The 24595-nt window shown below is 41.5% G+C and overlaps 1 protein-coding gene across 11 annotated transcripts in view; it reads right to left on the minus strand.

Moving 5' to 3' along the window:
• Nucleotides 1-24595, minus strand: part of FBRSL1 (fibrosin like 1) — a 539464-nt gene that overhangs the window by 309808 nt on the left and 205061 nt on the right. For all 11 annotated transcript variants that reach the window (XM_075832783.1, XM_075832773.1, XM_075832754.1 and 8 more), the window contains exon 3: nucleotides 12189-12377. In XM_075832783.1, coding sequence (XP_075688898.1) covers nucleotides 12189-12377 — 189 coding nt within the window. The remainder of the gene's footprint in view (nucleotides 1-12188; nucleotides 12378-24595) is intronic.

The raw sequence follows: 24595 nt of genomic DNA on the forward strand, positions 1-24595 counted from the left end.
ACTTGTCTCCATACATTATTATCATGTCGGTAGCGTGTCTCCGTTTACACAGGGAGATGTGCTGCCGACAACGAGATCACGCTGTGAAGTCACATACTCCCACAGTAACTTTACTGAAGTGTCTTGAGAGTGAATAAACATCACCTCCAGGCAGGATGCAATGTCTATTCACACTCCCGACACTCGGTAATGTTTCTTTGGGACGCGAGATCACGCAGTGAATGACAGCACAGCGTGATCTCGCAAGATCACGCTGTGCTGTGATTAAGTCCCACAGAAACTTTACCGACGTGTCAGGACTGTGAATAGACATCGCATCCTGGCTGGAGGTGATGTCTATTCACTCTCAAGACACTTTGGTAAAGTTACTGTGGGAGTTTGTGACAGCACAGTGTGATCTCGCGAGATGACGCTGTGTAGTGAAACGAGCTAAACATGAATGGAGAGAAGTGTATGACGCGGATTGGTCACTGATTGGTCAGCGACATACACTTCTCTTTACAACGGCCACTTGGGAAAAAGTTAAAAAATTCCCAGTTGGGCATTAAGAAAGTCATTAGCATAAATCTAAAATTGTTCATAACTTGCTCAAAAATGATTGTTTTTCTAAATAAAAACCACTTATCTGCATTACAGCGCCTATCAGATTAGGTAGGGGATTAGGCATTTATAATCTGGTGACAGAGCCTCTTTAAGGGCTTGTCCACAGGTAACGGATTTGCTGTGGAAAATTTACGCAGCATTTATGCATCAACTAGCAGACAATACGATGCGGAAAATCCACATCATTTCATTAGTTTTTACTGCAGAAAATAGTGCAGATTTTTGGGGCGTTTTTTTCAAAGGCTGCGTGATGGTGATAGGTCTTCTTCCTGTGATGTAATTTCCACCCCCTGTAAGAAATTCAGCAACAAATTCTGCAGTACACCATAAAAACGCAGGAAACCAGTTCACTTTCCACAGCAATACTAGACACGCTGCAGAAATAAAATTACGCACCGCAGGTGAATTTCTGGACTGAATTTTTACGCAGCCTGTGGGTGACATTTGTTAAATCTCACCCACTTTGCTGCTACTGTATTCCGCTGCATATTTTCCCTCCGCAATTCCATACGCAAAAGAAAACGCAGCAATTCCGTTACGCGTGGACAAGCCCTAAGAGAGCCGAGGATCTCTAGCTGACAGTGGAGGTGGTGTGACTTGGCCATGAGAAGTCAGAATAATGTTGAGCTTCACTTCAGCAATACCCTGCTCTGGATTAATCGTGTAAGACTTTCCCAGAAGATTGTGGGGTAGCGCATTCCTCAGTGTTTCACTCATTGCTGGATGTCCTCATGCGTCAGTTCAACAGCCCTGCTGCATTCAATAAGACTTAGAACAGGCCTCAGAACAAGAGAGTCTGCCAAGATTTCCCAAGAGGTACGTCAATTTACAGTTTTAGGTTTCCATAACACTGCATTTCACAGGGGCCAGGCACGAGGCTCCTTACCGCCGTCTGCCAATTAAATAAATCGCAGATCCTATTCTATAATAGAAAGCATACACATAAGTGAACATATACTGTGCTCAGTGGGTGGGTTTGCTGAAAGCCACACAGAAGTTACAATGTTCTTTTCCAAAGAGGCTTCACTTTTATTTTCTTGTACAGTCCTGGCCAAATGTTTTGAGACGGACACAAATTTTGGATTTTACAAAGTTTGCTGCTTCAGTGTTTTTAATTCATTTTGCCCTGGCAAACTGGGTATCAGGTTCTGGGCCAAATTTTAATGTTTTGTTTAGCGAGACACTTAGTTATCACTTTTGCCTTGTGACTTTGTGCTCCATCATGCTGGAAAAAGCATTGTTCATCACCAAATTGCTCCTGGATCATTGCTAGAAGTTGCCTTTGGAGGATGTTTAGATACCATTCTTTATTCATGGAAGTGTTCTTAGGCAAAATTGTGAGTGAGCCCACTCTCTTGGATGAAAAGCAAACCCACACATGAATGGTCTCAGGATCCTTTACTGTTGGCATGACACAGGACTCTCGGTAGCGCTCACCTTTTCTTCTCCGGACAATAATTCTTCCAGATGTCCCAAGCAGTCTGAAGGGGGCTTCATCAGAGAAAATAACCTTATCCCAGTCCTCTGCAGTCCAATCCTTGTACTTCCTGCAGAATGTCAGTCTGTCCTTGATGTTTAATTTGGAGAGAAGTGGCTTCTTTGCTTCCCTTCTTGACACCAGGCTAGCCCACAAAAACCTTCGCCTCACTGTGCGTGCAGATACACTGACACCTGCCTGCTGCCATTCCTGAGCAAGCTCTGCACTGGTGTTAAACCGATCCCATAGCTAAATACTCTTTAGGAGACGGTCCTGGCACTTGCTGGATCTTCTTGGTTGCCCTGAAGCCTTTTTTTCGAAGCAATTAAACCCCTTTCGAAGTTCTCGATGATCCGAAAAATTGTGGATTTAGGGGAAATCTTACAAGCAGCAATGTTCTTGCCTGTAAAGCCCTTTTGATGCAAAGCAATGATGACTGCATGAGTTTCCTTGGAGGTAACCATGGCTAACTTAACAGAGAAAGACAATGATTCAAGCACCATTCCCCTTTTATAGGCTATGTAAACCTTTGAAAGTAAAAAAGTTTTTTTTCAATAAAAAAGTGCATCAGTGTGACGGGTTCAGTGTCGGCGCATCCTGTGTGTCTGACATGAAGGATCGAGCGGTTATCTATCATATCTAATTTCATAACTTGATAATTTACAGGTGAATCCTGCTTGGACCCACCGACACTAAACCAGTCAGGTCTGCGGGACGGACTGATTCAGTGAATAGCACTAGATACAGCTGCTCTGCATAGAGAATACAGGGCAGCTGTATCTATAAAAGTAGAACACATTTTTAATAAAAAGTATATACAAAGTTACACAAAACACACGGATTACATAGCCTTGAAAAAACCCAGTCTGCTCTTATAATTCAATCAGCATGACAGTGATATCAGCCGCCTTGTCCTCATTAACACTTTCTACTGAGCTAGCGAGAAGATCACTGAAATGATGTTAGCGGGGCATTTGGAAAAACGGGTTTTGCAATTCATCTGATCACTCTTCATAACAATCTAGAGTTAATGCAAATTGCCACTATAAAAACTGAAGCAGCAAACATTGGGAAAATCTAAATTTGTATCTGTCTCAAAACTTTTGGCCAGGACTGTATGCAACTATTACATGGAGGACTTCATTTAGAATATAAATAAATCTTTGTCCTGGAATTTTATCTCGTTTCATGTTCCGGATCACACAGAACTTATTGTTGGTTAATTTGCAACATTTTAATGCAGAATTCAGATGTTAGTAAAGGAGTATTTATGATATTCTCATTGCACTTTTTCCTGCAGTAATTCGTTCCTACTGACTTTAATGGGAGACAAATCTAAGTAAACAAATGCTTGTAAAACACATTTCAAACACTCTCATAAGAGGTTTATGGTGGCAGTGGACAGGTAGGTCCCGGTCTAAGCAATTCGTTTCAGCATTAGGCAATGTTCACACGGCACACTGGATTTTCCCCCGAAAATTCACGGCAGAAATTTATGGCTGAAACCTGGATCTCTACAGTGAACGGACCATCGTATCGGTCCTGTTGTAATTCAGTGAAGCTAATCAGCGGGTTATTAGAGCAAAATTTGTAGCAATAACAAATTTATAATCCACAGCGCATTAATATTCCATGTGGATATTTTCCTGAAAGTGTAAATGGTGTAAAAAATACCCCATTCACATGCATTGCTGGCTGAATGTTATCAGATTCTGCCAAGATATAGGCGCGGAATCCAGTCTTTGGGCTTATCCACACATAACGGAATTGCGAACTGCTGCAGAAAATGTATGCAGCAATTCCGTTGAAAGTAGCAGACTTTCCGCTGCGGCAAAAATGCACCATTTTCTGCGTTTTTGACTGCAGAAAATGGTGCCGATTTTGCTGCATTTTTCACAAGGCTAGGAAATAGTGACATCTCCTCTGAAAAATGCAGCAATTCAGTCCACTTTCCGCAGCAGGATATGACGCGCTGCGGTCCGAAAAATATGCACTGCAGGTCAATTTCAGCTCAGAATTTTTACACAGCGTGTGGATGACCTTTGATAAACCTCACCCACTTTGCTGCTACTGTAATCTGCTGCATATTTTCTGTCCGCAATTCTGGAAAATACGCAGCAATTCAGATGCGTGTGGACAAGCCCTTAGGGGGCAGTTCTGCCAGAGTTGCATGTCCCATCTAGTTCAGATACCTGAATAATAAAATACTCAAATCCATCTAATTTTATTATGCAAACACATAGGGCACGGCTATGGCAAAAAGCCTGGAGAGCTTTCGTTGCATTGTCAGGAGACTCCAGTATATCAGACTGCAGTGCACTATGTGAAATATTTTACCTGCACTGAAACACCCAGAAATAAGTCATTTCCATCTGTTGTCAGGACTTATCTACCAAAGAATCCTGTGTTTCGGTCGAATATTGAAGCAAGGTTACATTACTGAGTGTAAACATGGCAGTTGCTTTGAAGCGGTTCAGTTGATAATTTTACCTTTTTAAATAGAAGCCAGCGCAGCGATCAGCACATCACTGCGGGTTCAGATCCTCTACCCCCTTGGCGGACAGCTGTAATAGTTACAGCCCTTGCAGGAGAAATAGTACCACATGGCAGCCATTCAAATATAAAAGGTTCGCCAGACCTGGAGCAGCTCTTACATAGCCGTTCTCCATTCTGGCTCATGGAGGGGGATCCCTCCCATATGAGGTATATAAAGAGGGGTTAACTTTACGAACTCTTTTAGATTTACTACTGGTATTGAAAAGACTTTTGTTGACAACCAGCTAATCCGAGTAGGTTCTGCTGGCAATCTTACAGATGCCCAAGGGTGTCTGTCAGCCCTCAGACTTTTGGTGATCAATTCTGAATACTATATAAGTAATACAACATTTCCGTCTAAGTTCATTTCAAGTTATCTGATTCTAAGCATGGATGATTTGTAGTCAGAAAAAAAGTTAATGTAATGTTCAATAGTGACCTTAGAGAAAAGATCTAACTGGTAATACTTATGACCTGGTTACGGAGAATCAATGTGGCATCACTAATCAGATAAAGAAGAACTAGATTACTTCATAGCATGAAGAAGGCAAGAAGTGTTCTGATCAATACATCTGCCTCTAGAAATAAATCGAAGTAGAGAGGGTAAAATGAAAACAAAGAGAATCCTGAATGTTCACAGTGTGTTACTATAAACAATAACAGCCTGCACATCTCTACTGCATGGCCGGGGGCTGCGCCTGAGGCCAAAGCTCTCTCCAGTGACCTCACTTGCCAGACAGCATTTCACAGAGAAATGATGGCTCTTTGTTTCTGGGCAGTCTCTTCCCTGCACCTGTTCCTGTGCACTGGAACTTCATGGTAGCCGGAGCTTGCAGTAGCATAAAATGCAATGAGAATTTCTGAGTTAGGCCACATTCACACTTGTGTACTTGATCAATATTTTGCATCTGTTTTTATTTTCTTAAAACGAAAAACAAACGTGGATGCAAAAAATAAATAAAAATATATATATAGTATAAATGTTTCCATTCTAGTTCTCTCAGCATTTCGGATTAACTTCTGTTTTTGGCATAAAAATGGATGCAAAAGGGTACCCACACACGTGGCGGATTTGTTGCAGATTTTTTGACAGCGAATTCACAGCGAAACCTGCGTTTGTTACGTGCGGATGATGCTGTGGATCCATTGCTGATTTTATCCCTTCGACATTGAAAAGTGGGAAATCCGCTGTGAACATCCGTAACACAATGAGCATGTTGCGGATTCGAAAATCCAAAGCATGTTCTGATTTATGTGCAGAAAAGATTCCACAGCATGTGGATGATTATTGTTAAAATCTCATCCGGATGACTTGTACTGTAATTCACAGCATTTCCAACCCAGGTGAAGGGGGCCAAACACTGACCATATCTGCACTGTGTAAATGAGGCCTAACTGCAACGCATGCCAACCCTGATGGTAATATTATTATCAGGTGAGTGGGGGGAATAGTCATTCCTACTAAAATGTTCAGTTACAGGTGGATGCAGGTCATTTTGTTGGTAAGGGCCATATGACAGCATTTCATTAAGGCCAGGGATTCATGGCAACGTAATGCTCGTGAACACAAACTCCAATGCGATCTGCCTATTGTGACTGCTGTAGGTACGGGGAGGAAAACCAAATGTGATCTGCAATAATTGCAAGTTGCGGACACATGACATCACAGGCACACATGCAATGTAATGTGCCCCCATAAACTAACATTAGAAGTGACATCGTACGGTGTTCGAACGGGAAAATGCTAAAGTAACCAATGAGTATCAGTTACTTTAAAAACAGCAATGCTTGATCTGCTTACCCAAAATGCTTTCGGAAAATAATTTTGCGAGTAGAATTTTGAAATATTCAATGGATAGGCACATATCCGATGAAATATCCTTTAGGGTATGTGCACACACACTAATTACGTCCGTAATTGACGGACGTATTTCGGCCGCAAGTCCCGGACCGAACACAGTGCAGGGAGCCGGGCTCCTAGCATCATAGTGATGTACAACGCTAGGAGTCCCAGCCTCTGCGTGGAACTACTCTCCCGTACTGTAATCATGATTACAGTACGGGACAGTTGTCCTGCAGAGAGGCAGGGACTCCTAGCATCGTATATAACTATGATGCTAGGAGCCCGGCTCCTTGCACTGTGTTCGGTCCGGTACTTGCGGCCGAAATACGTCCGTCAATTACGGACGTAATTAGTGTGTGTGCACATACCCTTAAGAATTAGAAAAAGAAGAACAGACAATACTGAACTACAATGGACCGGAGCTGGAGTGAAATGGAAGCTGAACTCTCTCCTGACACAAGGAAAACACTTCTATTTTCACATTACTTTCCTGTTCCCCCTACAATCGTTCCCTTCCTGATCTTGCGGTCTGACCGCACACTTCCTAGATCCTATAGCTGGAGCTGATATCCATTATAAGAAGAGAGGAATTATTGTACAGTGAAACCACTAAACTACAGTTGTATTGTACACGGATGCTGGAAATGTCCAAACACTACAGACATGTAGTAGAATGTGGTCATTGGGACAGCTGCACTATATGAGAAAAACGCAAGTGCCCTCTGCCAGCAGCCCACAAATCCCTGCCACATGCTGCCCATTGAAACTGAAAAATACACTATGCTAGGTGGAAAAAGAAGCCCTACATCTATTACAGAACAAATATCATCAGCCTGCAACAAGATAAACCAGTCCCAGCTACTGAAATCTTTAATGGATCCAGTTCATGTGTTTAGCTACATCATGTCCAGCGAGCACAGATCAGAGGTAGCTGTGGGTAAGGGACACAGGGAGCCTGAAGGGGCTTGTGTGCGAGGAAGACGGGCATACGTTGGTGCTATCTGCCTCTCCTTCTGTACATACTGACTGCACTAAACATAGGATTGTGAGGACTTGTACAATATTCATTCAGCACGCTAGTAAATATGAACAGCTACTTTCCTATATATTGCTAGTTGCTATTTTTTCATAGTTTTGCACATACATTACATGCCTATAAAGCAATTAAAATATTTTTTTTCCCACGGCTTTTCCTACGTGTGTAAATGGTTGAATCCTTGCATCCATGGATGCAGTACAGATGATGTGGAGTTATTTTCCGCAGTGTATAGGACGGATGTCGCCACAGTGCTTTGTGGAGAAGTACATAAGTCTGTGTGTGAATAGATCAGATAATTGTGACATTTCCCTACTTATAAAAAAAAAACAAAACACTTAAAGGGTTATTCCTATTTCAAAGTGGTGGCATTTCGCTAGGATATGTCATCACTTTATTCATAGAATCGATGGGGGTACCAGAGGTCCAACCCCCACTGATCATAAAGGGGCTTCAGCACGAATTTAGCTCTGTAGCCCCTTCTAACCTTTCCCTGCATAGTGGGAACTACAGCCGACCCCATTCAAGTGAATTAGTGGATGGAGCTTCCACGACACATACGCCAAGTAGAAACTACAAATGCAGTGTGAATTCAGCCTGACTGATATGTCTGATAGTCTGTATAGAAAGAGATCTAAATACGTTTTTGTATATTGCTCACAGGTTTGTCGCTAGTTCCCAACATTAAACATGGACTTTCAAATGAATCAGAAAGGAACGCAAAAAAGATAAACGTAGCAACTTGGCTGGTTACAGTTCAGTATTTCTGTCTTTCTATCTTTAATGGTCAACTCTGACTGGTTCTATAAAGGACGCACACGGAGTGCCTACATGGTAGTATGGTACCACAGGGGCTATGTGTGTTGTTATTCCAGAAGTAGCACTGGGCAGTGTTCCCTATAAGGTGTGCGGCTGCACGGCCACGCACCTTCCACAGCCCGCCCGCTCACTAAAGTTTAAAGCTCGCGCACTATCATGGATGGCGGGCGGATGAAGTGGCGTCGTTTGCAACGGAGGGGGCTCCGGTGCTAGCGACAGCCACATTCACTTGTATGTGCGTCCTCAGGACGCAGATACAAATCAATACTATAGGCTGCAGGCAACATTAGGCCTGCAGCCTATAAGGCGGTAGGAAGACACCCTACGCAGGCTGGCGTGATGACGTCACATCACGCCGGTCTGCGCATGCGTCTCGGTCGAGAGGCAGTGTTGCGCTCCGTCCATCGCAGGGCAATGTAAGTACAAGTACAGTTTTTTTTAGGGGGCTGTGTGGCAATATATACAAGGGATGGGGGGGGGATTGCTATGTGGTGGTATATACAAGGGATGGGGGGGGATTGCTATGTGGTGGTATATACAAGGGGAGGGGGATTGCGGTGTGGCGGTATATACAAGGGGAGGGGGGATTACTGTGTGACGGTATATACAAGGGGAGGGGGGATTACTGTGTGACGGTATATACAAGGGGAGGGGGGATTACTGTGTGACGGTATATACAAGGGGAGGGGGGATTACTGTGTGACAGTATATACAAGGGGAGGGGGATTACTGTGTGGCAGTATATACAAAGGGAGAGGGGATTGCTGTGTGGCAGTATATACAAGGGCGCTGTATGGCATTATCTACAGGGGGCGGCGTGGCGCTATCTACAGGGGGTCTGTGTGGCGCCATCTACAGGGGGTCTGTGTGGCGCTATCTACAGGGGGTCTGTGTGGCGCTATCTACAGGGGGTCTGTGTGGCGCTATCTACAGGGGGTCTGTGTGGCGCTATCTACAGGGGGTCTGTGTGGCGCTATCTACAGGGGGTCTGAGTGGCGCAATCTATATGGACAGTGGGGTAATAGAGGGATTCTTTCATTGGTGCCTATAATTGGTGTTTATAACGATCTATTTTACTGGTGGACTTGTAATATTATAGTATTTAAAAAAGTAATTAAAACTAATTTTAAATAAGTTTTCTTATTCTCTTATTTAGTACGCTATATTAGCGTTTACTGGGGGGTATTACTTTTGGTCATCAGATCACCCACCATTGATGGAAACTTGCCCTTCTACCCAACTGCCCCTTTCAGGAGCTGCCAAGAAGTAGAGGAAACATTGGTACTGGGTCCTGCCCTCAAATACAAACCAGGGCAACATCTGCATCTTCTTCACATACTTGTGGCGGATACTGCCACACTCCAAAGGCAGGGGTCTATCTACGAGTAGGAGCTAAAGAGAGTTAGACCAACCTGTGTACTGCACTGCCGCTATATAAATTACAAGAAATATAATTAAAAATATTGTCCTGAAACCTGCATGTTCTCTTCTAGTACAAGTACTGGGAATGTAGCTTCTCAAATGAGTGATTCATCTGTACAAAAGCATAGGGCAACTAAGTGAAACACAAACCCTTTATTCAATGCCTGTGAAACTTTTAGCCTTTGTATCTGTACTGGTTACAAATTTAATGGGTGGATTTGGGATATCAAGAACATAAAATGAACTATCAATACTTTAAAGAGTCTCTGTCACCACATTATAAGTGCCCTATCTTGTACATAATATGATCGGCGCTGTAATGTAGATTACAGCAGTGTTTTTTATTTAGAAAAACGATCAATTTTGACCAATCCGCGTCATACACTTCTCTCCATTCATTTACTCAGCACATAGTGATCTTGCTAGATCATGATGTGCAGTCACATACTCACGCATTAACGTTACTGAAGTGTCTTAACAGTGAATAGACATCACTTCCAGCCATGACGCGATGTCTATTCACGATCCCATCACTTCGGTAACGTTAGTGTTGGACTTACAGAACAGCAAGCGTGATCTCGCTGTAAGCGGTCATTTACAGCGCGTTCCCGCGAGATCACGCTTGCCGTCATTAAGTCCCACACAAACGTTACCGAAGTGTCGGGATTGTGAATAGACATCGTGTCCTGGCTGGAAGCGATGTCTATTCACTGTCAAGACACTTCAGTAACGTTAATGTGTGAGTATGTGACAGCACATAGTGATCTTGCTAGATCATGATGTGCAGAGTACATAAATGTAGAGAAGTGTATGACGAGGATTGGTCACGGATTGGTCACTGATTGGTCAGCGTCATACACTTCTTCCACAACGCCCACTTGGTCAAAAAGTAAAAACACACCCAGTTGTCTATTAAGAAAGTAATTAGCATAAATCTAAAATAGGTCATAACTACGTCAAAATTGATCATTTTTCTAACTCAAAACCACTGCTGTAATCTACATTACAGCGCCGATCACATTATGTAGGAGATAGGGCACTTATAATGTGGTGACAGAGCCTCTTTATGGTATGGCAGGTGTCCCTGAACTGCTGGAGCAGCATGTTTTACCCAGCGTGAAGGATTTTACTAGCGTTATTTACAATTTAATTCTGCACTACTTATCCCTAGTGGGTGGGGGACTATTTTAGGTCTAGTTAGAAGCATATCCCCCATTACTGCTATAGTTTAATCCATCTGTTGTCAGTATTGAGGAAAATTAAAGTAATGTCTGATGGAGGAGCTGCTATATTACATGGTCTGGCCTGAGGGGAGTTCAATCGCGCTCTATATCCTGAGCATCCCTGTTCTACACTCTGGGCTGGGGGAATCCCCTCGTGGATCGGGAGAGCAGCTGTGAATTTGATGCAGTCACAGATTATTGTTGCAGTAGAAGGGACAGCCATCTGTGCCCTCTTCACAGCGTGCGGTTGTTACTTTCCTCAAGACCCTACAGCCCCAAACTAGCCCCCTCCTTTAAAGCACTGACACAGATAATTCACTGTCTTGACAGCACCGGGTCACAATGAGTTAGTTTCAATTTTGCAAGATCTACTCATTAGCAGCCTACAATACGTGTACATTTGTTTGTCCTCAGACAACTTGCATACACTATTCACTTGTACTGAAGAATGTAAAACGAACCAGTTACAGTATGTATGGATAACCCATTTCCTTTCATTCATAATGTAGCAGCCTTAGGTTTGTGTTCAGACAATGATATTACTCTTTAAAATGAAGAAAAAGACCAGAAAGAAATGAAAATCATTAACAGCATTCTTTTACTCTGACAAGCCTTATACAGCATTTCAGGTATACAACCAGCAAGTGGGCAGATCAGGAATGTTTACACATAAACCAGAGCAAATAATAGCATCAACTAAATGTGCTGCTAATATCATTCACAAATGACAAAGGCCTCAGTGTAGAATCAGAAATGAAAGAGAAGCCATCTCTCTGACAGATCTATTATAAAAAGGACAACAGAAACGGGATACATCATGGGACTCCACAGAACCTAGAAGTGCTTTCTTTGGGGGCCACTTCATATTGACACCGATGGTTTAATCTGGCAAAGCACATTTAGAAATATCATTACATGGGATTCAGGATGGCTCATAGGCGATGATGGCCAGTTAAAAATATCTAATAAATGGTCTACTCCAGGTGATTTCCCTCCTTGCACCCATTTATTTAATGGGCGCAAATCTCATGTAGGACATCTACGTGCGTGTGGTAATAGTAACTACATCTCAAAAATGCACATCATAGGAAAATTCTATGGAAAATTATGTAAATGATAAAAAATGCAGTTTACATTACAAAAAAATATTTTAGTGTAAGCAAAATTTGAGGAAATTTGATATAAATAGATGTTACTCCAAAAGCAAGTGTGAGTATTTTACAGCCATACCTGATTGAATGTCTTCAGAGGGAATTTCTTCTTGTCCCGCTCTTTTCCTCTCTCCAAGTTGCCGGCATCATGGTTGTGTCCATTCTCACTTGGCTCTGTACTAATGTATTTCCCTGACTCTCTCGATTTCTTAGCAGGATGCCTGTCCCATTTCTCTTTACGTTCGGGTGGTTTCAGTGCCAGGTCTTTCTGCAAAAGTAAGAAAAAATGATCTGTGAGTAAAAACCAAGTGATAATTCATGGGTGTTGTGGACAGCTTTCTCAAGGATATTCAGTGTGTGTTCCTCTGAATTCTCATAGTAAAGCCAGCCATAGATAAATAATATTAAATCATGTACTTATTTTATATAAAAATGACTACAAGTGGGTTAACAATAACGGACTCATACTCACAACCATTATTCATAATAATACAATCTATCGTAAACAGACTTGAGCTTTCACTCAAAATCAACAACCATTTTATTCAATGGGCCTCCCACATATCATAACACGATATGACCAAACCATTGACATTTGAAAACAAGTTTAAAAAAAACAACAAAAAAACGAAACCTTAAAAAAGGTAAAAGAGCAATTATTTCAAATTGTATTAGCGTAGATGTAACAACTATCATTAAAAATCGGTAAATTTTGACTGTTAAGAAATTCTTTCTGATGGAAACGAGGCCAAGTGAGGACGTACTCCTGTTACATGGTTGTTTCTCAAACACCACTTATACCACAGCATCAGCTATCTCATGTGACAACTATTCATTCGAGAGGTTGTCAGAAGTTCATACTTGTTTTTAGCATCACTGAATAGTAATTAGATCTACAATAAGAGATTTTACAATATACGTATATACAATATAAGACTTTTCTTATACTATACTATTATTATATTCATAGAGGCTATAATCACTTATAACCCAAAAATAAAAAGATGAAATGTTTAATGAAACAACATCTAGGCTGTACGGCGTGTTTGGTCCGTGATATACTGTCCGTATGTCGGCCGCAGGGACAACTGTCCTGCACTGTAATCATGTTTTCAGAACGGGACAGTTGTCCTGCAGCGAGGCAGTGACACCTAGCGTCATACATAACTATGATGCTAGGAGCCCGGCTCCCTGCAGTGTGTTTGTTCCGGGAAATGCCGCCGACGTATGGACCGTATTTCCATCCTGTGTGAATCCAGCCTAAGGCCTAATCAATACCGTAGTCCGCTAAACTATAAAATCCGTCAAAACTTCGAAACCCTTGCACAACTGAGACAAACGGAGACCATTGGCACCGGATCAGTCACCATTGAAATCAATGGTGATGCAAAGGGAAACCTATGGTTTCTGTTTGTTTCAGTCAGGGTCCCGTTCTGACGGGAAGGTCCGACAGAACGGGACCCTGATGCAGATGTGAACGAAGTCTTAGGTGAACCTCTTTAGAATGCAGGTGTACAACTAATCTACGGAATAGGACAAATAAATCAACCATTAACACCAAAACAAAAAAAAACAATTCCAGTGAAGGTAGACATGAAAAGTAGGGATATTATATGACCAAGATGTAGGGCTAAAGTCTTACGACACTGACCACACGGTCTGCATCACTTGAACATTTAACAAGGTTTTCAACACCTCTGTCAGACAAAAAGCAGAGGTCTATAAATATCTTCAGATATTACTTTACAGAGTCCAGAACTTTGGGCAAGTAATGAGAAGCAATTAAGCAGAGAGGGAAAAAACGCAGAGTACAAAGTTGTAACAAAATGAGATGGCAGCGATTCCCCAGAGTAACACCAGTCATCTCTTCTGACACATCAATCAGGTAATTTCATTACAGGAACACAGGATTGTGAACTCATGTTTTACCGAAGATTTTTTATTACACTTCAATAATCGGCAAATTAAATGCCTTTTTCATCCTATGTGAATTATAAAGAAGATACTAATATAAAGCGTCTGCAAATAGGTACAGGGTAAAATATTGTAAACCATTGGTGACTGTACACCTAGCGGTTGTGTGCCGCATGACCAAACACGCGAGCAGTTAAAATGCACGTTTTTCAGCCGCACAGCACACTACTGCTAGGTGTACAAACAGCTTAGAGGAATCGTCATCATGCGCTTTATTGTCCATTAAGAAATGACTACATGCTGCCACTTACTAGTACACACAAAATACATTTCCTTCGGCAGAAACCAAGCCAAACCTATCCAAACGGCCTGAAGAGACAAACTTAGCCTATGTTCATGTCTGTTTTGGAGGCCTCTTGAGATTCAACGGGAAAAATAGCAATGTATGCAGTGCAATTCTTCTGGTCAAAACCATGGATACCACAACGGTGTCAATGCAGTTCGTCAGGTGCTAGTGCTATGCGTCGTACGACGGATCCGGCACCGCATTGTGGTTTCCATTGTAATGGAAACCACGACGCAGATGTGAACATAGTTATATAGTTAAATAGTTGATAAAGTTGAAAAAAGACACAGGTCCATCAAGTCCAACCTATAATCCTACTGTGTTAATCCAGACAACGGCAAAACCCCAATGAGGTTGATGCCAATTGCCTCATTAGGGAAAAAATTCCTCCCCGACTCCAAATATGGCAATCCGAATAAATCCCTGGATCAAAGTCCCATCTCCAGAATCTAGTACTCATAACTTCTAATATTATATTTTTCAAGAAAGGCATCAAGGCCCTTCTTGAACTTGTTCAGAGAATGAACCATTACAACATCCTGTGGCAGGGAGTTCCATAGTCTCACTGCTCTTACAGTAAAGAATCCCCGTCTGACTGTGGTGTAACCTTTTCCCCTCTAGACGTAGAGGATTCCCCCTTGTCCTTGTTACAGGCCTAGGTGTAAAAAAAATCATTAGAAAGATCCCTGTAGTGTCCAATTATATATTCGTACATTGTAATTAGATCGCCCCTGAGCCGTCTTTTTCTAAACTGAATAGACCCAAGTTTGATAACCTTTCTTAGTACTACAGTCCACCCATTCACGTTCTTATACTGCATGAGATAAATCTTTATGAGATACATTAATAACCAACTCACGGCAGTATTAAGGCAATTGGGTAGATATATTAATATAGTCATTAAGTTAGACAGGATACTACTAGGGTAGACAGATGGAAACTGTGTGGAAAATTCATATAAACTTGGCACGGAGATCAGAAAATGGTGTTCAAATCTGCAGCACGTTCATACTTTTGTAGCTGTTCACAGCGGTATTCACCGTTTTAAATGTAGAAGGCTTGACATCTGCAGTGAATATGCAGTAAAATCTGCAACAATTTTGCTATGTATGTGGGTACGTTAAAGAGGCTCTGTCACCACATTATAAGTGGCCTATCTTGTACATGATGTGATCGGCGCTGTAATGTAGATTACAGCTGTCTTTTTTTATTTAGAAAAACGATAATTTTTGACGGAGTTATGAGCTATATTAGCTTTATGCTAATGAGTTTCTTAATGGACAACTGGGCGTGTTTTACTTTTTGACCAAGTGGGCGTTGTAGAGATTAGTGTATGACGCTGACCAATCGGTGACCAATCAGCGTCATACACTTCTCTCCATTCATTTACTCTGCAGATAGCGATAGAGCTATATCGCTATGTGCAGCCACATATACACACACTATAACGCTACTCATGTGTCCTGACCGTGAATATACATAACCTCCAGCCAGGACGTGATGTCTATTCAGAATCCTGATATTACTGTAGCGTCTGTGTGATATTTACAGCAAGGCAAGCGTAATCTAGTTTTAAATGACAGGTTACATCGTAATCTCGCGATATATAATGTGGTGACAGAGCCTCTTTAAGGCTGGGTTCACACATTGCAGTCAAAATGCGTTTTTTGTTGTAAAATGGTGAAGACATGCCACACAAAAAAAAACAAAAAAACTTATTTTGACCGTGACGTGTCGACCCAACAAAATCTTCCCACTGTATGTAGATACCAAGCTGGTCTATAAATCACTCTGTTTAATCTTCAGCAGACCTTGCAGGAATCTCATACAGTGAAAACTATTATGACACAAGTAGCTTTAGGATTTGATGAAACTGTAATTCAGTACAGTGAACTGCAAATGGTAGTTTAACTGGAACCATCTCTATAATACAAAGAAAAAATGGCAAAAGGAAAAACATGGGAAAGGACAAACAAGATATAAGCAGGTAACACATGTTGAAGTTTCTTTCCAAAAAAAGGTCTTCAAGGTCATTCATGCAAAACAGAGATAACAGAACTATCTAAGTAAAGTGGAATATAAAGGAAACCTTTAAAACTAGAAACCTTGTACAAGTATAAACAACTCCAGGACACATCAGTATTCTGGCAGAGGACTAGAATCTAAGATGAGACATCTATTAAAAGAACCATCCATGTGGGAGACAAGTTCCCGGAAGCTACTCTGCCCCTATTCCTCAGCCTTCTACTAGTAACATAGCAATCCATTCTCTAGCGCTGGGGTCCAGTGGCACCGCTCTGGCTGCGGTTGGTACATAGGAACTAACAAAGTTGACACAGCTTTATGTCCTCGAGTCTCTGGAGATTTGTCTGTCACCTGATCTATGTGGCATTGCTTGGTAAACAATGGCAACAATTGACATTTAGACCAATGCTTTGCAAACAATGCTGGCAAAAAAAAAATATTTTGGGAGTCAGGAGGACATCCTATGATTTACTATGGAAAACATATAGTTACACAAAAACAACAAGTACATGTCTATTAGACCGCTATTATTCACAGGGCCAAACAGATATAGCGGCTTTGGTGGGCCAAAATAGTGAGCAGCGGTTGTTGAAAAATGTATAGAAAATGTGACTGATAAAAAAAAAAAAAAAGAAGACATCAATAAAAGCAACTTTTGCTTAGTTATTTGTGATTGATTTGGAAGGGTACCTTCCCTTTTTTTTTTTTTTTTTAAAGATATGGGGGGTAAGGACAAAACAACTGACCTTGGTATACCTAAAGGGCCTTTTACACTGGCCGACAATAGGCCAATGCAGAGAGCGCGATCAACAAGACATCGTTGATGGGCGCTCGTTTGCTCCTGTCACACAGAGCTATGGATGGGGATCAGCGGTCCTTACTCAGATACTTGTTCCCATACATTATTATCATGTCAGCAGCGCGTCTCCCTGTTTACACGTGCTGCCGACAACGATATTTTTCTTTTTTAAAACGATACGACCAGCAGATGAACGAGCGTTTGCTCGTTCTTCTGCCGATCACTGCCCTGTTTACACAGGGCAACGATCGCCAAGGAGCGTTACACGAACACTCGTCTGCACGATACTCGCCCAGTGTAAAAACCCCCTTTAGCAGGTCACCCTACCTAATTGGAGCAACAACCCTACTCAACTGACGACCCCGACCTCCATCCTATACCCTAGACACCCTGTTAATGGCCTAACCAACTGATTATTAGGAATATCAGATATATGTAGGCGGGGTAAAAAAAACACACACACACACAGATCAGTGCAATAAATATTACTTATGCACAGAAAAAAAAAATAAAAAATCAGCACAAAAGATATTGAGCCGAAAAATCACAAAATGATCAAAAATCCAGCAGGGCAGCATTTACACATTGCGATGGTGTATTGGTCTACAACTCCCAGGTGGTGATCAAAAGTACTTCCAAAATAAATTCAAATGGCATTCATTTCAGTTTTCAGAAACAGTAGTGAATTCAATGACATTATCCAAGGTTCCAACGCATTTCCCCTGAAAACGGGCAGGTTCATCAGGGAACCAAACAAGCAATCATAGAATATATAAACCCCTCAACCGAAACCTTAGCTTACGTTTCCCTCACCATTGATCTCAATGGTGACGGAAATGTTGCGAATGGTTTCCGTTTGTCACCGTTGCCTTTCCGTTGAGGGGTTAAATTGACGGAAACCTCCGACGGAACTCGTCAACTGAAGGGCAACGCTGATGTGAACACAGCCTAACTGGTGCAATATTGCAAACAAAAAGAGAAACATACACCACCCAGGATGGCAAAAAAGCTGGATAAGGCAGCTATCAGGATTTATTCGCTACCCAATAAAAAGGTGACCGGAACAACAACAATAAATACGATGAATAGGCCTTTTGATATTGTTGCTACTCATGACCCAGGCCACCGCGCCAAGTGTAGGACAAATAGACGATGAATCCGTCCATTTCCAAGGAGGCTGTACAAATCTGTTACATATAGGAATCCCTCACTGTGGATAATGGTAGTGGTGCAGATAGTAGGCCATTATCCACAGGGAGAGATTCATATAGATTTGAACAGCCTCCTTAGAAATGGGCAAAAGACATAATTTGATCGGGTTTTATAGCAAAAAGGAAAAAGATAAGGAAACGAAAAGGCTGCGGTGAAATAAAATCTTAATCACACTGAAAATGATGAATGAACATAATGATTTTTCTGAAATGATGATCTGTATCTAGACAGCTGGTCATAGTAGTGCTTGACATTATACTGAGAAATGATGAAACATGCAAATCCTTTCATTCTGATCTTGGTGAGAGTGACCTGAAACATTTCCTGCTTTCACTTGAAGGAAATAAATGACCCTTTGAGGGTGGATTCACAAAAAAAAATGAATGACTGTGGCCAGATGTCAGCTTAGATTAAATGGCGAAATTTAATTTAAGGCCTTGTTCACACGGTGCTCAAAAAAAACCTGTGTAAATGCGTCAAAAACGCTAGCTTTTTGCAAAGTACAGGCGGTTTTGACACTTTTTTTTACGTGTTTTTTGGGCGAGTAATTAGGACTCTCATTGACTATGGTTATTAGGTGCGTTTTCAACATGTTTTACGTGCCAAGAATTGACTCGACACTTCCTTTTTTACACGAAGCATTTTTTAAAAACGCAAGCGTAAAAAAAAACCACTACAATGCGTTTTCCCATTTTAGTCAATGGGAAGCTTAAAAGCATGCGTTTTTCATTGCATTTTTCGGTGTGGTTAAAACGCGGAAAAAATGAGTCTAATACACGCTGTGTGAACAAGGCCTTAGGAGGCTTTTTAATTTTGTCTTGAGTTTTTTTTTTTGCTCCGTGGCGTTATTTCCAAATCGTAGCAAGCCTACCTTTGGCATTTTCTGCAGCATAAGGTGGCGTTTTTCTCCCTCTGACCTCTATAGGTTTTTCTTACCTCTTAAAAAAACTGCATGTGTCAATGTGTGTGGTGGCATTTTTTATGAATAAATCATGTGTTGCAAAGAGGAATCTTTGCATCACATTATCTCTGAGGCACATGATTTACAACATAAAAAACACCACCTAAAACAACCACACTTCAAATTTTTTTCAGATGCGTTTCCTGTTGCCCTAAAAAAAATCAAGTGTGTGTGTAAAGGAGGCCTGAGAGTATGTTCACACAGCTTATTTTCAGTCGTTTTCCGGGCTGCAAATGCCCCGAAAAACAGCTGAAAAAACGGAAGCTGAACGCCGTTTTTTTACGCAGCCGTTTGAAAAAAACGCCCCGTAAAAAGAAGTGCATGTCACTTCTGGAGTCGTTTTTGGAGCCGTTTTTCATTGTGTCAATAGAAAAACAGCTCCAAAAACGAATCATAAAACGTTTGATGCTTAAAAAACGGCTGAATATCAGAGGCTGCTTTCCCTTGAAAACTGCTCCGTATTTTACAGCTGTTTTTACTTTAGCGTGTGAAAATACCCTAAATGTGTCTACAAAATTTTAAAAAAATTCAGGCTTCTTTCTGCTGCAGAAATCCATTCCCTACATCTTAGACTAGATTCACATTATATTTCAGCTTTATATTTAGCACGAAATTCTCCCAATGTAAACATCAAACTCATGCCAAAGACTGCTGGTATAGCTTTGCCTCAATGGTATTGAATAGTGTAGTTCACTATGTTTCTGTATATAGTTGTACTGAAAAGCGTAAGGCCTTGGTCACACTGCAGATTTTGCCTGCATTTTTAAGCCAAAACCAGAATTGGATGCAGGAGAGGGGACACTTTAAGGCCTTCCAAAACCAGGAACCTATTTCTATTGTTTATGTTCCTGGTTTTGGCTTAAAAAAAAAAAAAAAAAAAAAAAAAAGATACATGCAAAAGTTGCATCTAACCTGCACTGTGTGAACAAGGCCTAATAGTATATCGTACAGTATACTTTTTTCAATGGGAACCAATGGCAGACGTATGTAACTGTACCAGCAAACATTCGGCGGAATATTTCAAACTTGTGGCCAGGTGGCGCAACAACGTTTTGACTAAGGTTCCCAGAGGCCGAATTAATACCTGAACGCAATGGATGCCAGTAAGGTCAGAATAAGATTTTTCTATGTAAGGGCAGCCGTATTACAGTCAAAGGTCCTTTCTCCGATTATCCAAATTTGTGCAATTTGGGTAATAGGCGCGATGAAATATAATATTACAGCGTACACACAGTTATTAGTCCATTGTATTCATGGGGGGAGTGCTCCTCCGCCTTTTCCCGCTGTGACGGACATGCTACTTTGCATATGTAAATCCACAGCAGTCTGCCAGTCACTGCAAAGAGGGGCGGGGGGCACTTCCCTCGTGAATACAGCGCACTTATACCAGTGTCTGCTGTAATCTTTCAGCACTCCTAATACCCAAATGTCACCAACATTTTCGTCTAATTTTGGATATTAACAGCACGGACCTGTTGCTTCCCTTACATAGTAGAGCATATTCAGCTGACAGATCCTTTTTAAAAGTCTGAACGATCTGGCAGAGAACAATACTTACTTCGGGAAAATGGGATAATTTTACAAAGTGGAGAAAACTGGATGAAAAGATCATAACAGGAAACCTATGCAGTGAGGGATAAAGAATGCTTTATGTCAAGGCCAACACCAAAATGAAAAGGGACAGATTCAATCCAACCTCTGGCATGTCTCCAAGTGCTGCAGCCTCTCCATTACAGGAAGTAAAAGTAATCATATAGAATACCGCTAACTATGTTCTCAAATTTTTCTTTTCATTGAGCAAACCAGTTGTAGCAAGGGACGCAGACGGACAGGTTTTGTGTTATTTTTTTAAGACAATTCTAGCAAAATCGCAACAAAAAGCCTGCAGTTGTGCAAACTTGCCACATTTGTGCCGCCATTTTGCGCAAAAACATGCCAAAAAAACAGCATGTGTAAATACCTCCTAAGCAGTGCACAAGCAAAACAAGCCAACAAAGTTTGTAACTCCATACCTCAGGGACTGTGTCGATATGAAGATGCGGCATTTGTTTACACATCCGTCCATACAGTCCGCTGACAGGCTTCAATGTACATAGACTGTGCTCTAGAGCTAGTCACACATGGTAGGTCAGGGCTTCACAATCTTTTTCTACTGGGGTCTTACCAACCAGCACAGTGGTCAGCAACCTGTGGCACCGATGTGGTATGTGGGGCATGTTTTCCTGGCAAACTTCCCTCTCTGTGTCCAGCGCCGTGGCATACTTGATTGCGCTAAACACAGGGAAAGAGTGTGGTCCTGCATTATGTGTTTGGCGGTGTTAAACACCTGGAGAAAGAACCGCACTGCATTGTGGTTTGTCAGTGCTGAACACTGGTCGGCGCTGTGTTGGGAGCTTGATAAGCAGACAAAGCAGCACCGCTCTCTCCTGGTGTTCAGCGCTGACTATACAGAGTTCAGAAGCCAATCTCTTGTGTGCAGCTCCCGCTTTTAAGACGGTGTTCAGCATTTATATGACTTAAAGAGACTCTGTCACCACATTATAAGTGCCCTATCTCCTATATAAGGAGGTGGCCGCTATAATGTAGGTGACCGTAATGCTTTTTTATTTCGAAAAATTATCTGTTTTAAACCACTTTAAGAGCGATTTTTAGCTTTATGCTAATGAGTTTCATAATGCCCAAGTGGGCGTTGTACAGAGGAGTGTATGACGCTGACCAATCAGTGACCAATCAGCGTCATGCACTTCTCTCCATTCATTTACACTGTACTAGCGATATAGCTATATCGCTATGTGCAGCTACATACACAAAGACTAACATTACTGCAGTGTCCTGATAATGAATATATATCACTACCAGCCTGGACGTGATGTTTATTCAGAATCCTGACACTTCTGAATCTTTTCTGTGAGATTCCAGCAAGGCAAGCGTAATCTCGTTTGAAATGACAGGTTACATCGTAATCTCGCGAGATTAAGTTTGCTTTGCTGGAATCTCACAGAAAAGATTCAGAAGTGTCAGGATTCTGAATAAACATCACGTCCAGGCTGGTAGTGATGTATATTCATTATCAGGACACTACAGTAATGTTAGTGTTTGTGTATGTAGCTGCACATAGCGATATAACTGCGTAACAGATGCCATTATAGACTACAGGTGACGGATGCCAACATTAAAAATCTGCTTAACACATCTATCACCCATATGCTATAACGGCATCTGTTTAATGGCTACGTTGTAAAAAAACTATTGATAAGCTCATGACGTATAGGTTTAACGGATGCCTGTGACGGATGCCCTAGAGTGGCATCAGTCACCCATAGGCAACCATGTTAACAAAAAAAACAACAAACACATATACGTTTAACATATACAGGACTCCGTGGGAGAGAATAGTATAATATACTATTCAATATCTTTTCTTGCATTAAACTAACGAATACCGGACAGATGGAGGCCAAAAAAGACACTCTTTTGGCCTTCATCTGACAATGGATCCGTAAAGACCCGTTTAGGGTGCACAACGGGAGCTTTACACTGTACACACTAAACAAACAAAAAAAAGCGATGTGAATAGGGTCTGAGATGCTCAATCTGTGTAACAAAAACAGAAATTATCTGCTTGTACATCATTAATGTTAGGATAGCTCCATACAATGTTTGGGGCAACCGTCCTGCATATACACCAGGAAATTCTCCCAACATATATGTCTAACGTGACCATAAATTTCAATAGTCAAATATATACCAAAAGACTATGCATTTGGCTGGTACAGTTACAACTGTATTGAAATGTGCATTCGACTATGCTTTTCTATAAAACTGTATGAAGCATATACTGTACAGTCAATGGCAGTCATCTGAACCTGTATAACCTACAACTATGAATTGAACATCTCAAGATCATAAATACTTTTTTTCACTTTACTGCAGCAATGAAACAGAATTTTTATGAAATGATTAAATACTCTGTAGATGTGTTTTTTTTGGGTGAAAAACTGCAATGTAAATAAATCATGTAGAAAAATGTTACAAGCATACTGCATTACTATCCCTAGCATCCACTATGTGTGAACCTAGCCCTACAGTGCTGAAATAATGTGCCAAGACCTCCAATAGGAAAAGAAAATCAATAAAGAGCGGCAGAGATTAGTTGTTACCAACAGAATTCTACTGAACTACATTGATTTCCACAGCGACATTTAAAGGAATTTACTATCTCTGTTAACTGTTGTAAGGATCCTGTCCTCTTTTTTTTTTTTTCTCCCAATATTGCAAACCATGAACACTAAACAGTGGGCAGTAACAGGAAAGCAGTAGCGGAATGTCTCACAATGGAGCATTTTATTCTTGCACCGCAACGCACTTTTAGCTATGGAGATGTAATAAAAATGCTGGAATTTTAAAGGGTACTAATTTCTTTATGGATGGGTTTAGTAGCCACAGAGCATAGAATATCCATGACCAGTGACATTATGCACAACAGTAAAGTATCTTAGGCAGGTTCATGGTCACGGAATATATCCGGGGCACTTTAACATGCCTTTCTACAAGCTATAGTACAATAGTGCCGATTGAAACAGAAATATTGTGCAGGCATTTGTATATGCAGAAAACCTACATACTGCGTACTGGTGAATATCTAGTGGCAGCAAAGTTAGGGCTAGGAAAAGCTGTTCACTGTGGAGGGTAGGAAGCTCCTGACCACTCAGATAACCCTTTTGTTGGAACAGATTCTGCCGTCAGAGAATTTTGCTTGTTAAATGGTACTTGATTACAGGAAACAGCATTCGGGTGGGGATTCACGCGTGGCGGGTTTTTAGGCCTCAGATTGGCAGCAGCGATCCGCCACAAAATCTGCATGTTTTACATGCTGGTTTTGTGGTGGATTTAAATGCGGAATTTGCAGCGGAATTCACCCTTTGCATTGAAAAATGAACACAGCCTTAAAGTGAGGGAGCCATGGAAGCGCAAAAGGCACTTAACAGCTCCGTGTGTCAGCAGCATATGATGCGTGGCTGCATATGATTTTCGCGCAGCCGGCATCATTATGACACTCTGTCTGTATGTTTGTAAACAGAAAAGCACGTGGTGCTTTTCTGTTTTCATTCATACTTTTGACTGGTGTTGCGCGAATCACACGCGTCCCACGGAAGTGCTTCCGTGTGCTGCGCGTGATTTTCACGCACCCATTGACTTCAATGGGTGCGTGATGCACGAAAAGCGCAC

This window comes from Rhinoderma darwinii, chromosome 1 (assembly GCF_050947455.1).
Source record: "Rhinoderma darwinii isolate aRhiDar2 chromosome 1, aRhiDar2.hap1, whole genome shotgun sequence".
NCBI lineage: Eukaryota > Metazoa > Chordata > Amphibia > Anura > Rhinodermatidae > Rhinoderma > Rhinoderma darwinii.